The 14,952-nt window shown below is 43.1% G+C and overlaps 1 protein-coding gene across 1 annotated transcript in view; it reads right to left on the bottom strand.

Annotated features, from left to right (window-relative positions):
• The window catches only part of IFT56 (intraflagellar transport 56), a 53,560-nt gene extending 45,336 nt beyond the window's left edge, over positions 1–8,224 (bottom strand). The window contains exons 1-4 of the mRNA XM_013129377.3: positions 8,221–8,224; positions 5,975–6,168; positions 5,749–5,886; positions 5,252–5,344 (exon numbers count right to left, since the gene is read on the bottom strand). Coding sequence (XP_012984831.3) covers positions 5,252–5,344; positions 5,749–5,886; positions 5,975–6,168; positions 8,221–8,224 — 429 coding nt within the window. The remainder of the gene's footprint in view (positions 1–5,251; positions 5,345–5,748; positions 5,887–5,974; positions 6,169–8,220) is intronic.
• Positions 8,225–14,952: the final 6,728 nt, after the last annotated feature.

The raw sequence follows: 14,952 nt of genomic DNA, 5'->3' as shown, positions 1-14,952 counted from the left end.
GCGCTGAGGTGCATGGGGATCGCTCCTCCAAAGTATGTACACCTCTGGGTTATTCTCCCTTTACATTAATCCTCTTAAGGTATACATATGCATTAGGTTACTGGATACGCCTATACATATTTGTTATCTATCCCCGCTTCGTATTATAATGAGCCAGAAGGTCCTTTGTGTCTGCGTAGTGCCCCTTCTGGTCATGGGCAGGGGTCTCAGGATGAAGTAAATGAGTCTTCCTCTTGTGAGTAGGGGTCTTCAAGATGAAGTAAATGAGTCTTCCTCTTCTTAAACTTTTCACCTTTTAATCTTCACAATTGGCCTTAGGGTTTGGTCAGTGCCCAGTCTGCTTCTCCCCTGCTTCTCAGTAGAACCAAACATCTGCTTTTGTAGAACTAAGCATCTGCTTCTCTCCCTCATCAGTAGTCAATGCCTTGGCATGTTAGGTACTTAGGACAGACAATACTTTTGTTTAAGCAAATGAATCCCTTTAACTCCCTTGTACAATTTCTCTGTATTACCCCCCTGTACATTGGTTACCCCTGTATCAGCTATGTCAGAGAAGCCTAGAAAGCTTCACCAAGCCATAAATTAGTATTTTATTTCCTAGCTTCATCTCTCAGGAACTTCAGCATACCTGTATTCTCACACTTCTTGCAGAAGTACTCAAGGAAGACCTGATTCTGTTCATGGATGAACCATCACTCTAGTACAGCCCTATTCCTTTCCTGATTTACTATTTGAGTGAAATTATCCTGAGGGTAGGCAGGAAGTCCAGTCCAGTGAAGAGTGGAATGACTCCCGAGTCTCCTTTAGGAAGGAGGCAGCAAATAGAATCACAGAGAGGTCTGGGTTGGAAAAGACCTCAAAGATCAGCTGGTTCCAATCCCCCTGCCATGAGCAGGGGGACACCTCCCACTAGACCAGGTTGCACCAAGTCACACCCAACCTGGCCTTGAATGCTGCCAGAGATGGGGCAGCCACAGCTTCTCTGGGCAACCTGTGCCAGTGCATCACCATCCTCATAGTGAAGAATTTTTCTCTTAATGTCTCACCTAAATCTCCCCTGTCAGTTTAAAGACATACCTCCTTGTCTTGTTACTACATGCCCTTGTAAAAAGTCCTTCTCCACATTTCTTGGAGGACACTTTTAGGTACTGGAAGCTGCTCTAAGGTCTCCACAGAGCCTTTCCTTCTCCAGGCTGAACAAGCCCAAGTCTCCCAGTCTGTTTTCATAGGAGAGGTGCTCCAGCTCTCTGAGCATCTCTGTGGCCTCCTCTGGACTCGCTTGAGCGGCTCCATGTCCCTCTTGTGTTGGGGGCCCCGGAACTTAATGTAGTACTGCAAGTGGGGATCTTAAAAGAGCCAAGTAAAGGAGGAGAATCCCCTCTCTCAATCTGCTGACCATGCTCCTTTTGTTGCAGTCCCCATTATACGTGGCTTTCTGGCTGCAAGCACACACTGTCAGAGATTGCAGGAATCATTGACTGTAGTTTGTGAGATTTTAACCAAAATAATGCATTGAAGGCTCTGGCCCAGGGATCATGCTTTGCTCTCACATGTGCAGCTGATGGAGCAAAATTGCATTACCATGTCTGGCAGCTGCACCATGCCACCATCCTGCATTCCTAAACCCAGGCAGAGGGTGCAGAGTGCAAATGTGAAACCTGTTCTTGAATTCAACCTAGCAGTGGAAGTGCCCTTGCCAATTCCTCTCTTAAATTGTTAATACCTCAAACATATTAAAATCCTCCCTTTCCTAGGCCCCAGCTGCTACAATTTATAAGATCAGGCATCTCAGAAAAAGAATCATTGGACTGATTCTGGTCCTTGGGAGACATGAGAAATTTTTCAGGAAAGATGTAAGATTAGTGCTGTGAACAAGTAATGGCAGAAAGACAGGTGGGGTTTTCCCCATTAGGAATAGTAGATGTGGAAGATTCCAAAAAATAATTAGATGCTGTCATTACTAGGGGAGTTCTGGTTGCCATACAATTACACAAAAACACTAGGCACTCAGTGTTAGTAAAACTGCATTTGTCAGAGAAGAAAGCTAGAGAGTCCCCAGGGACGGACCATCACCATGACTGCTGGAAGACTTGAGCCCAGTGCAGTACCATTTGTCAACTGGGGTACAGAAGTAGGGATGATCTCACCAGGCCAGTGTCAGTGTCATATCCTTCGAGAAAGGCATCTACTTACTAATGAAACAAGGAGGCACAAAATGTAATCAGTTCTAAAGTAATGATAAGTTTGGCTTTGTAATGAAAAGTAACCATTTTGCCTGAAGGCAGTTTCAGGTCCTCAGAACCTCAGTACAAAAGGTGTGACAAAAACAGAATGGAAAACGACCAGGGGGTGGGTAGCACCTGGGACTAGCTGATGGCCAGGATGGGAGCAGTTAAACCTATTGATAAGTAAAAGAACAGGATTATTGCTATGTCTGTAATGTTAATTAAGCTGGGAACGACCATTTTTGTATGAATGCGGGAAACTTTCTGGAAATGATGTAATATTCCCAGTGACTATATAAGGATGGCCTCCAGAGCAATAGGGGGACACACGTTAGGAGGAGCTATCCCCCGTGTCTCCCGGCGCCGTAATAAAGAATACCTGCTTGTCAACTTGAAACTCTGTTGGCGAGTTTGTTCCTGGAGTTTTCTCCGAATCACTAAGAAGGGGAAAGTGTGACCCAAGTGAAGCTGCGGTTAGTTCTCTACCTAGAGATTATGTTACTGTTGGTTTGTCTATGATAAGAAAATGTGGAATCTCTCGTGTGAGTGTTCCACATATTTTGCTGTCATTTTCTCTGAATATATTCTTGGAGCTGGAGATCTGTGTGTTTTTCTTTTTGTCCCTGCTTCGCCCAGCAGTAGATGATGGCCACCTAACCCTAACTCCCAACCTTCTCCAAAAGTTGCCATGAAACCAGCACACCTGGCTCACTGTGAAAGGATCATTATAAATGAAAGTATCACTGAGCAGCATAATTTCTGAAGATCTTCACTAGGTATATGGACTACAAACCACAAACTGGGAATATAGTGACATAGACCATGCATTGTCACTTGCAGGCAACTCAGAGTGTGAATCATTTAGATTGTGTGGAATATTACTCTGGAGAATTTTGAAGAATATTCTACCCATTGTATTTTATTTACAATGCTCTTGAAATTCCCCAAAGAGTGCTCCAAGATCTAGAGGATACAGATAATAAAGGAATTTGTCCTTGAGAATACAGCAGCAATGACTGTAACAGCAGAGAAGGCAGAGCATTACACTTCAACCTTGAAGCAGAACTGAAAGGCAATTCAGCCTCCATAGTCAGCACTCTTTTCCTTGATTACTACAGGCTTGGGAATTACAACCACGGTGTTCTGTCTCAAAAGAAACTAGGTTGAGATGCACAGGCTCATTTCCCACATGCCACCACAAAATGACAAAGTTATCAAGACTCACTACTGTGTCAAAGATCAGTCTTAAATCTGGAAAGATAGGCCCTGGGATTTCTCACTTAAAACATGCACACAAACAAACCAACCGAAAACCATGCATACAAACCTTTTATGTTCCTTACTTGGGCAGAAAACCGAGAAAAAGAGGACTGTTAAAGTTTTTAAAAGCCTGAATCAACAGCATTACCTAAAATTTTTAAAAGCCTGAATCAATAGCATCACCTAGTGGTGAACTCAAATGAACCAAACAAAAAAAAAAGCTCTTACTCTTTCGTTGAAGGAAACATTTAAAAATCTACTCTGGCTATAAAAGCACCCACTTGATATTCCAAATAGCAGAAGTGATTTCAAAGAAATTGCAAGCTATTCTTCATTTGTAAACAAACATTTTTCTGTTTTTTAAACTTTCACTGCCATTAACACCTAACATCTAGATATAAATTAACTACAGCAATTAATTGTTACATTCATAATGTTTAAATTCTGCAACTCAAGTTACCACTGTGTCCTGTACTACTATTCTGCATTTAGGACTGTCAATTTGATTCACTAAGCATTTCTAACATCTCCAATGGATGTGTCCTCTTCAGTTTTTTAAGGGGGAAAGTGCCTTGTGAATTTACTTGGAAACTTTAGAAATTCTGTTTCTGCTTTACATCTGCATCTTGTGCATGTGACCATGTATTACTATAGTTAAAACACCTAATTTTACCCAAGATAGAAACTATCGCCATTATTCTAGAATGTATTTTTCTGTGGTTATTTCTGCTTGTTAATACTTCAAGTTATCATCTGTTTTTAATATTTTCTTAATAGGGAAAGCAAGAATCTGCAAAACCAGTTATACTTCACAGTTCTGCTTCACAGTGAACTGCAGTGCAGAACTCCCTAGCTGATACTGACTGAAACCAATAAGCCCTAAATGGTACATTACAGCATTGCAAGGACCCAGCAGTCACACCTGTAGAAATACAGCAATGAGAAAAACAATACTTAGGGAGAGAAGGAGTTGTTTTTCAAATCTTGACCAGATTATATGCAGCATTGTGGGTATCACCACACCACTCCACAACACTTCCTCTTCTGCTGTGCAGATTCCAGCTCTTGGAGGTACAGAGCCAAGCAGCCACAAAAATTTGCTAAGACTTCTACAGAGAAATATGCTAGCAAAATTAAGTAGAGTGATCTGAGGAACGCTGGCAACAAACTGATTTGCAACAAACTGGGTTTCATTGGAGACATAAATGGACACAGAAGAAAGAGAGAAAGAATTGTGTATTCTTTCTCTTACTCATGCACTGAAAGTGACACAATAGCATGTTACGGTGCAAATATTAAAAATGTATGGATATTTGAATAATCAGCATGCCTTTTAGTGACTTTAAGCTTCTGGAGAATAAGTATGTCTCATTGCATTGAATTACTCAATACAAGAAAACAAAGAACAAGAAGAAAGTACATTAAATGGGCAGGGGCATCAACCTCTAGAGAAAGAATACACAATGAGACAAAAACATAATCAAACCTAAAAAACAAAATTGTGGAAAGTAGCTGCAAAAAGGGAATGGAAAATTTAGGACATGATCTCCGACATATAAATTAGGCTACTAAGCTAGTATTAAATCAGATACTAGATAACATTAAAAAAGGTTTATTTTTATGGGCACAGCATCTACTTTATCACCATACATTTGTATCTTAACTGGCTGGTAGAATTGTTCTGTTACAGAACATCTTCCTCCTTTTGTCATCACTTTATTATACCCTGATTTACAACTTCAGGGAGCTGTATTTCCCCACCTTACCTCCAGTGCTCTCTTGTAATCACCCAAATGAAAGGCACAGTATCCCATCCAAAGGTCAGTATCCTCCTCCTGCTCACCCACCTGCCGTTTAAACTTTGTAGAGAAGAAATAATGTAAGAGTTTTGTCTGCTGCCATATTGTTTATAAAGCCCCACAGATCATCAAACTAATACTAGGCCATCTTATCTCACAGACGGCGTGACAGCTATTGGATGCTACAGGGGTGGAGCTGCTCTAACATTTCTGAGGGAAGCAGCCGGCAACTCTCACATGCCAAACCTAGTCCTGCGAGCAGAGGGGAAAGCTGCTGCAACAGGGCCTAAGGGGTGCGGAAGGAAGAGGGGGGGGGCACAAGGCCGGGGAAGGGTTCGCCTTGCCCTGCAGCCGTGTCGGGCACAGGCCTGGCAATAACGATACCGCTCTTCCGAGGGGACCGGGAGAGCCGGGGGACGGCGGCGCCCTCGGGCTGAGGTCTCCGGGGCCGTCGCCACCGTTACCTCCAACAAGGCAATCGCGCCGGTGAAGTCCCTCAGGGCCAGGAGCTCTTCCAGCTGCGGCACCTTCTTCCCTTTCTTCCTTCGCCTGTCTAACGGCGGCGGGGTATCCGCCACTGCCGGCTTGGCCCGGGAGAGCATCTGGACAAAGATCAGAGCGAAGCCTAAGCAGAGCTTTCCCCGTCCGAGATGAGGGAGACACCGCACCCCACAACCCACCACCTCTCACCATCCTGCCGCCAGGCTCACAGTCCCCGCTCTGCCGACGGCGCCGTTGCCAGGGTAACCGCGGGGTAGTGAAAGGCCGCGGCGCAAGCCCGAGCGCAGAGGCGAATAGGCGCCGGCTCGGTACTGGAGCCGCCCCTCGGGTTCCGCCTTCGCTGCGTCGGGCGCCCGTCTCCGGAGCCAACACGGGACGGGGAGCTGGGGGAAGTAGACTCTCAATCTGTCTTTAGTCATTAGCACGCTGGATAGGTAGGCCTAATGTGGTTTAATTCCAGCTGCTGGCACTTATTCCCCGTAAACACAGATTCACATACGGGTGCAGAAAAGAGTGTCCCTTCACTCAGGAAAATAGTTGGAGTGTATGATGGAGCCGAGAGACACCAGAGAAACGTACTGATGAGCAACGGGTTTGCATGTTACCACCCCGTTTTGTCCCCTTGTCCTGTGTTCCATACTGGTTCCTCCCCAAACCTGGGGGATACTGTCCTGGTTTCACCTGGGATAGAGGTAATTTTCTTCCTAGTAGCTGGTACAGTGCTGTGTTTTGGATTCAGGATGGGAATAATGCTGATAGCACACAAATGTTTTAGTTACTAAGTAGCGCTTACCCTAGTCAGGGACTTTCCAGTCTCTCATGCTCTGCCGGTGAGGAGGGGCACAAGAAGCGGGAGGGAGCACAGCCAGGACACCTGACCCAAACTAGCCAAAGGGATATTCCATACCATATATTGTCATGCTTAGTATATATACTGGGCAGGGAGGTGTTAGCAGGAAAGGCTAGGCATCAGTCAGCCGGTGGTGAGCACTTGTACTGTGCATCACTTGTTTTTCTTGGGTTTTATTCCTCTCTCTCTCATTTTCATCATCATTATTATTATTATTTTCAATTATTAAACTATTCTTATCTCAGCCCACGAGTTTTACCTTTTTTCCCCTGTTCTCCTCATCCCACTAGGTCAGGAAGGGGGCGTGAGTGAGCAGCTGCGTTGTATTTAGATGCTGGCTGAGGTTAAACCGTGACAGACAACAGCCACCCGACAAAGCTGAATCTTGCTTAGTCTAGAGCAGAGGCTAACTTTTATGCTGAAAAGAAATATATGTTCTGTCACACTAAAAATGAAGTCCTTTAGAGAAAGAGTATGAAATCAACAGTTAAGAGGAAAGATTTCTTACTATTTATTTTGGTAATGTACAAGTTAGATAGATGAATAACATTAACTTTAATGTGTGTATGTGTTAGAAAAGGGTTAAAAGGAAGAAGACTTTATTAATTGAACTAGATATTTATGATACATCACATATTTAGCTTCATCTACTAGTATGTGGTAACCACATACCAGGCTGCTGGTAGCATGATGCAATTTCATAGAATCATAGAATAGTTAGGGTTGGAAAGGACCTTAAGATCATCTAATTCCAACCCCCCTGCCTTGGGCAGGGACACCTCACACTAAACCATGTCACCCAAGACTCTGTCCAACCTGGCCTTGAACACTGCCAGGGATGGAGCATTCACAACTTCCCTGGGCAACCTATTCCAGCACCTTACCACCCTCACAGTAAAGAACTTCCTCCTTATATCTAATCTGAGTTTGCCCTGTTTAATTTTAAACCTGTTACCCCTTGTCCTGTTGCTACAGTCCCTGATGAACAGTGCCACAGAATGGACTCAGAGATAATATGATCAGACAAAAAGCCATTTATTGCAAAGCATTAACTCCTTATATACTACTGCTTACACACACCTACGGTAAGATGGCATATCATGATTGGATACTTGTCTTGAAGACCCTTAGTGACTAACATATAATTGGTTGAGCACAGGTGTGAGAACTTGACCTCGAACGCTTGCCAACAGTCCACAGTTCTCATAACTCAGTGAATTCCAGCTTCTTCTTATCTTACTTGCTTAAGCCTCCTCGGGCCTCTCACAGCCTTGCTGTATCTTTCAGAGTTATTCAGAGCTCATGTACCAAATATCCATTCTCCTGTGAGAACACTGCCTCCACATCTCCCCCTTTTTAGTTTTACTAAATGTTTTTTACAATTTGGTTATGTCTGCTCTATCACTGCTTGACTTGTGTAACATAACCACCCACTACTCTAGGCAGCATTATTTCATTAAGATTACTCTGATTTGAAGTCATTTGAACCTTTATAACATGTGCCATACCAGTGAATCCTACATACCATGTAACAGGTTGGAATAATGAGGATTTAACAGATGTGCCCAGTATACTTGTCCATTACCCATGGTCACACATAATAGAATAGATATTACAGAGATTTCTGTCATTGCTGTTTCTTTATGTTGTTGAGTTCTGCGGCTTTATATGTTTCTCTGGCAGTCAGTATGGTCCTGTTGATAGTTGTACACAGCTGGGCCTACCCTTTTTCTCCTGGATGGCTCTCTGATAACAGGGAGGCCATCCCTCACATCAAGGTCTGGCATGGCATGTGTCCCCACCGCTCCAAACCTGCCAGGTTGTAGCCAGCAGTGGAGCTAAGGGTTCTTCTTGGTGGCAAACACAGAGGCCAACCCAGTCTTGCCCTTGACTGTGGTAGCAGGCATTTGATCAATCTCAGTCCTTGCACCTTGTTGTCAATGCAGAGTTTCACCTGCTTCATCCAGTAACAAGTCACTACTACAGCAAAGCGCACACACAGATTTACATTAGCAGAGTAACTATCACAGAGTGCAGCAGCATGTTGAAGATGCCAATGGCAGTGAGGGACTAACCAAAGAAACTTCTTACCAGTGGAGTTCTCCCACCCTCTTAATTTGTTCCATTACTTGCTTTATAACACTACCATCATATTAGAATCTTTCTAGCTTTTGCCTTAGCATTTTCTAGCAGCTACTGTAAGTTTGCATGCTCTAACATCTCCTTTACAAGTGACAAATCCATACAGTACAAGGTATAGTTTCTTATTAGCAACTGGCTAGTAAATACAGGTAGTTTTATAGACAAAATCACAACCTCTAATAATAGCTACTTTACAAGCACGCATATTCAAGCTGTTACTTTTCAGTTGCCCCCAAGTGATGTTTTGCAATCATTTGTTTCTCTCTATCTCTTTCTGCTTGGGGTTTTCACAGTCAGCTTCTGTAGCTGATGCATCGAGTTCTTCCACTCGTCTGTTCAGCTCACGGCAAGGCTTGACAAACTTTGCAGGCAGCTGCCATGGACCTGTAGGTAGGAGGACACAAATATACCCCTTCCTCCAGGTTATCAGTTCCTGAGAAATAGACAGGTTAAAGTGATTCCTGAAAGCAGAAGCATTCTGATGCAAATGGAATGTGAAGCAGCTGCAGAAAGAAACTGCACAGTGTTAACAGTCAAGGAGTTTGCTCCATCCATCATTACCTTTTATTTTTTGTTTTTCTTCCTGTCACACATTCAGAATCAAAAGCAATACTTCCTAACTCCTATGGCTCAGAGCACATTGTAACACTATAAGGGAGGTTTCCTTGAACCCTTTATATTTGATCAGCCTGTCAGTGTCCCAAGAAAGACGAGACCCTTGTGTCCGACCAGCCTGTCTGCATCCCATTGTGGGAACTACTGGACAGCCCACTGTATCAGAGGGTGATTCGACTAACCTATTCAGGAACCCACGCTAACAGCATCACTGAATCAAATCCCTTACGTGCTGTTGATAGTACACTGGCTGGAAAACAAGCTTGAAGCAATACACAACAAAACTACAGTCACTAATAACAGCTAGAATGAGTTAATTATTTAGCATGCATAAAATTCTTACCCAATAGGTGTCCTTATGGGGAGCAGGCAGGTTCAGCCCATCAGCTGATCCCAGAAGTTCCAATGAACTTCTCCACTCCGTTTTTGTTTTTTTTTTAGAGTCGCTCACCCTGCTTTGCACAGCTACAAATGCCGGCCTATTCGGCAGCCAGCCTGCCTGCTCGGCAGCAGCAATCATAAATAACTGCCGCACTTTTGCATTAACCCTTTCTCACCCCAAATGTTAAACTGCTACTCATGAAAACTTCTACACGAACCCGACAACAAAAAATATACAGAACACTGTCTGCCCTCATCACACACATATGGGATACCACAAGCACACTCCACACAACTACAATATTAGACACACAAAATCCAGACAATCATTACTCCCTCTACACAGTCCCATATGCAGTGTGTGGCACAAGGGCCCTGTGAAGACTAACAGGAAACCAGCTCTGAGAAGCATCATTGCAGTGCGAGGTGGCAGGCTCAACCTTAGCAGGCGTCCCCGCAGAGCCTCTGCCTCCCTCACATTGCATGAGGCTTGGGCTTTTATACTGACCAAAATGCACACTCATTCCGACACAGGTGGCCAGCCTGCGTTGGAAGAAGTTGCCAGCAATATCTATAAGGGTTTCCAAGGGTTGATAGAAACATGGACATACTTATATTTACCAACTTCTAGTACACGAGTATCACAGAGAGACTGTATCAAAAGGAATTGTATATGGGGTCCCAAGTCCATGGTCTGACACATTCTTCCCGATACTCCTGATAAGAGCATACAAGAGACCTTCCCATCTTGGGTGGGAAGCACACACACCAGTACACACACACCCATCCAGCACACACACCATGGGAAACTGTGCAATACATCTGCATCCCCCACCTGTCTTGCTTCTCCCTTTACAGCTGCCCATTTATCATGAGGATCTGGGGGATACAAATCAGGCTTCTTTTCCAGATGAATAGGCTTCAGGTCAAAAGGACTATGCAGGTCAGCATTGGAATTATCAGGCATCAGAATCTCAGGAGCAGCAACAGCAAACTGGTGAATGTGCACAGGCTCCTTGTTGGGGTCAACAGGGCCTGAATCAAAAGGATCATGTTCATCCCTGTCCTCAGTCTTCGCAGCCCTGGTGGCAACCGGTGGAGGTTTGGGGGGGAGGGCGGGGGGGGGGGGTGGGGGCGCTGTTCTCCATGATCTCATTTTTCGACTTTAACATCTCTAAAACAGTTCTCCAAATGGCTAACAAACTTTTCACAGTGTCACTGCCTTTCGTAGCTGCATTCCACAGTTTAACTCCTGCCTCATTCCACGAAGATATCTCAAATCCAGTAGAGTCATCACTCTCTGGGTAATGAGTCTTCAACCATTTCAGCATTAACCTTAAGTCTGTCTCTTTAAAGGTTGCTCCCTTCACCTTAAGAAGGACTGAAAACATCCATAAAACAGAGGCTTCTTCCTTAGCAATTTTCTCCCAAGTTTCAATATTAAAGGCTTCGCTGACTCTCACAATTAACTCCTTCTCCTTACTCCAGAGCAACAATCTTTTTTAGCATAGCTTCATCATAGTCTGTCCCTCTCACAGAGAGGATATGTTGGAAGAGCTTAAGCATTGCTTCTTCTTCTTTACTTAACTGGTTTCCCATCCTTAAGCTCCCTTCCAATCGTCTGGCTGCTCACCTTATTTGCACTGCGCAGTGTCTTCCGCGCTCACAAGGCTCTGATCCGAGGATATCACCTCTGAGGCTTCTGCCTCCCGATCTTGGTCCAGCCAGATCGATTCCAGCTGATTTCTTCGCTGCACAGCGATTCACACCCTCTTCCATTTCAATGTGAACTTATAGAGGGTCCCTGTTCGGGTGCCATTTGCTGTGGAATGGACTCAGTCAGAGATCAATATGATCAGACAAAAAGCCATTTATTGCAAAGCATTAACTCCTTATATACTACTGCTTACACACACCTACAGTAAGATGGCATATCATGATTGGATACTTGTCTTGAAGACCCTTAGTGACTAACATGTAATTGGTTGAGCACAGGTGTGAGAACTTGACCTCGAACGCTTGCCAACAGTCCACAGTTTTCATAACTCAGTGAATTCCAGCTTTAGCATTATTGTTATTATTGGTGGTAGCAATAGCGATTTGTGTTATACCTTAGTTATTAAACTGTTCTTATTTCAACCCATGGGAGCTATATTCTTTTGATTCTCCTCCCCAACTCTCCAGGTGTTGGGGGAGGAAGGGTGGGGATTGAGTATTCAATGATTCAAGGGTAGACCTCCATCAGCTATTAATAATTCTAGGATTACAGAGATGAGGTACTCAAAGTGATGTCCACCTAAGAACTGTCTTTTTTGATAGATACTTGCACATAGTGAAACTATTCAATGCTAGGATATTTTTAACTTTCTGACAAGATGGTAGCAATAGCTGGCGCCTAGAAATCACAGCCAGAAAAAACACACTGGGGACGTCAGATGCAATTTCTTATCACTTTATTCCTTAGAAGGTGATTAAACTTTGAATCACAGGGAAGAAAAAGTAGTTCTAGAAGATGTGTTTAAAAGATATTTTAGGATAAATTTTGTGGGTTATCCTGGGGGTGTCAGGAGAAGTTACCTTAGGCAAGATATTCCTGGTGTTTGAGATTTTTGCTCTGTTTAGCCGTGTCATCACATCCTTTACAGGTGTAGGCAGAGCCATTTACATTGCCTTCAGGATGCTCCTAATGCTGTTCTGTTCTAACACAGTATTTCTAATTAAAGCTGCAGTTGCCTGTAGGAATCAAAAAGCCTTTTTTTCTTTTCCTCTGACACATAAGTTGGCTTCTAGGTTTCTGAATTATATCCCTCTTTGACTAACCTTTGAAGTGTGAGAGTTGGCTTACAGTTGGAGAAAAGTTACTGAGATAGCGGGGCCTGAAGAGTTATGGGAGTTTTTTTTGGGGTATCTGGCTGATTTGTGTCACTGGTAACCTCTTGGTTTTATAGATTGCTAGGCTGGAGTTTGCAAAAGAATTAGATGAAGTTAGCTGGGATCCTAGGGGCTTAGCTTCATTCTGCAGTCAGAGCACTATGAATGGACTGGCATTGGTGTCTTACCTCTTCTATTCCTCAGGGACTAAAGATCTCTCAGGCACAGGCAGTAACAAACTGTATATTACAAATATACTTTTTTTTTTGCTTTTGCTTGTAGCAGGCCCATCAAATGTTGTGGTTTACACATATGACTCACTCATTTACTTTTTCTTCTCTCCACCCTTATGATCCCCTCTAGTATCAGTAAGTCTCACATTTACAGCATGATGCTGCAGCTTTTCTGTCTCTCTCACACCATGAAGCAGATGTTACTAATCAGTCTGCCAGGCAACTGTGTCTGATGCGCAAAGCCCTGAGGTACAAGGGAAAGTGTGGTGCTCAGCAAGTTCCAGGGAACACTTGCTTCACTCTAGACACAGCCTTCTGCTGCATACCCTCCAGCTCCACATCACCCAATGCTATATGCATGCTCATGGGACTTGACACTGAGAGACTACAAATAGTGGGCAACTAAATAGTCGAGAGGTCAATAACTTATTTATAGCATGTTCTGTCTGGGGACTCCCTGCGGCACTGTGAAGGCAGGGGTTAAGGAAGAGATTAAAAAGAAATGCTGTGCCAAGGCTATTGTTGATTTTACCTTTTGTTTTTAAAGGATATGTTTAAGGTGCTATGAAAACCAGATAAATACAGGAATAGATACAAAACCAGGGAGACCTCAGTGCTATTAAATGCTTCCTGTTTGACCAGCAGTGTAAAATACTCAGTTCTACTTGTATTATCCATGATAGTGAATGGTTTCTCTCAAATAGGCTAAAAATTTTGTACTAAAGAGTACAAAATTGCAAATTCTGCTTTGATGACGTTAATGAGAAATCTCCTGCTGACTTATATGGGATAAATTTCAAGGGATTTGTAAATACCTATTAAATGGGGCCATGATGAGCCCATGATCTCAGCATGAAAAGCTATATTCCGTTCTCATTCTGTGGCTCTACCAAGCCATGCTACTCCAGATGTTTAAATGACAGACTGCTAATTAAGAATTACTGTATTACTAATAACAAATGCTAGGTGAGATATGCTGAGGTGTTCAAGGTCTGCTCTTAAATGCTGGCTTACGTTCTCCTTTGTTGTTTGGTATAAGAAAGATTCAAGCAATAATCATTTGGTATTAAAATAGAATCATATAAAATATCTATGCAAATATATTTGAAGTGTATTCAACCCCTTTTAAATACAGCTTTGAAAGAAACTGTGGAATTGCAGTTCTATTTTAAACCCCAAAGCACTATTATTTACACTTTTGCTGATTATTTTCCTTGTTTTTCTTAAAATTATTTCAGGAAGGTAATAAACAGATTTATTATCTGACAGCCTTAGTCTAGGTTTCAGTAGAAAATAAGAAGCTGATGTAGGCTTGCATAAACACCCCAAATTCAGACCAGTCACACTCAGTACTTTATTTAGATTTGCCTGTTGATTCCTTTTATCTTGCAGTTCTCCTTTGAGCGCAAACTTACCCATAAGGCTTGTGGATGTTTGTCTTCCTTTCATTCTACTTGCCTTCCCTGAGACCATTCAATATTCAGGAAAGACCAGGAACCCTACATAGAAATGATAGCACAGAGTCCTTCAGTATATGGCTTTTAGTGATGCCATTCAAAATTTAGCTGTGGTCCCCCACAGGTCTGAGATGTGGCCTTCAGCTTTGCTAATCCTAGTGTGATGCAACAGGTTGAATCACATTAAGTATGAATATGTTTGGGCCCCATTTGTAGAGCCATCTTACAAAGAAGCAATGGGCAGTGAGATCTGTGCTGCCAGAGAGCAATGTGTCTGGGGCAGACCTGGGGTGCTTTGGTGCCTAGTGCTGGGTGAATATGAACAGACAAACTGTGCTGAGTCTACTCTGTAAGTAAAAACAAAGGCTTTGGTCTGGAGGATTGCAAGTCAGGTGGTTTTGCCACACAAAAAGTGCTTCAGTGGTAAAAGCTAAAGGAATAAAATTGGTTTCTTATCACAGAAGAAAATATACCATTGATTTATGAGCCTAGCCACCCAGAAATGGCGTGGCAATTTAACCAGAGATGTAGGGCAATGCAAACATGAAGTAACCATCTGTTTTCCTCTAGGCTTTAATGAACCTTGTATTTTATTTCCATTTAAAAGAGTTGTCTTTA

The sequence above is a fragment of the Melopsittacus undulatus genome, chromosome 5 (genome assembly GCF_012275295.1).
Source record: "Melopsittacus undulatus isolate bMelUnd1 chromosome 5, bMelUnd1.mat.Z, whole genome shotgun sequence".
NCBI classification, from domain to species: Eukaryota; Metazoa; Chordata; class Aves; order Psittaciformes; family Psittaculidae; genus Melopsittacus; species Melopsittacus undulatus.
The sequence above is the reverse complement of the archived record's forward strand: the minus strand, read 5'-3'. Positions and strand labels throughout refer to the sequence as shown.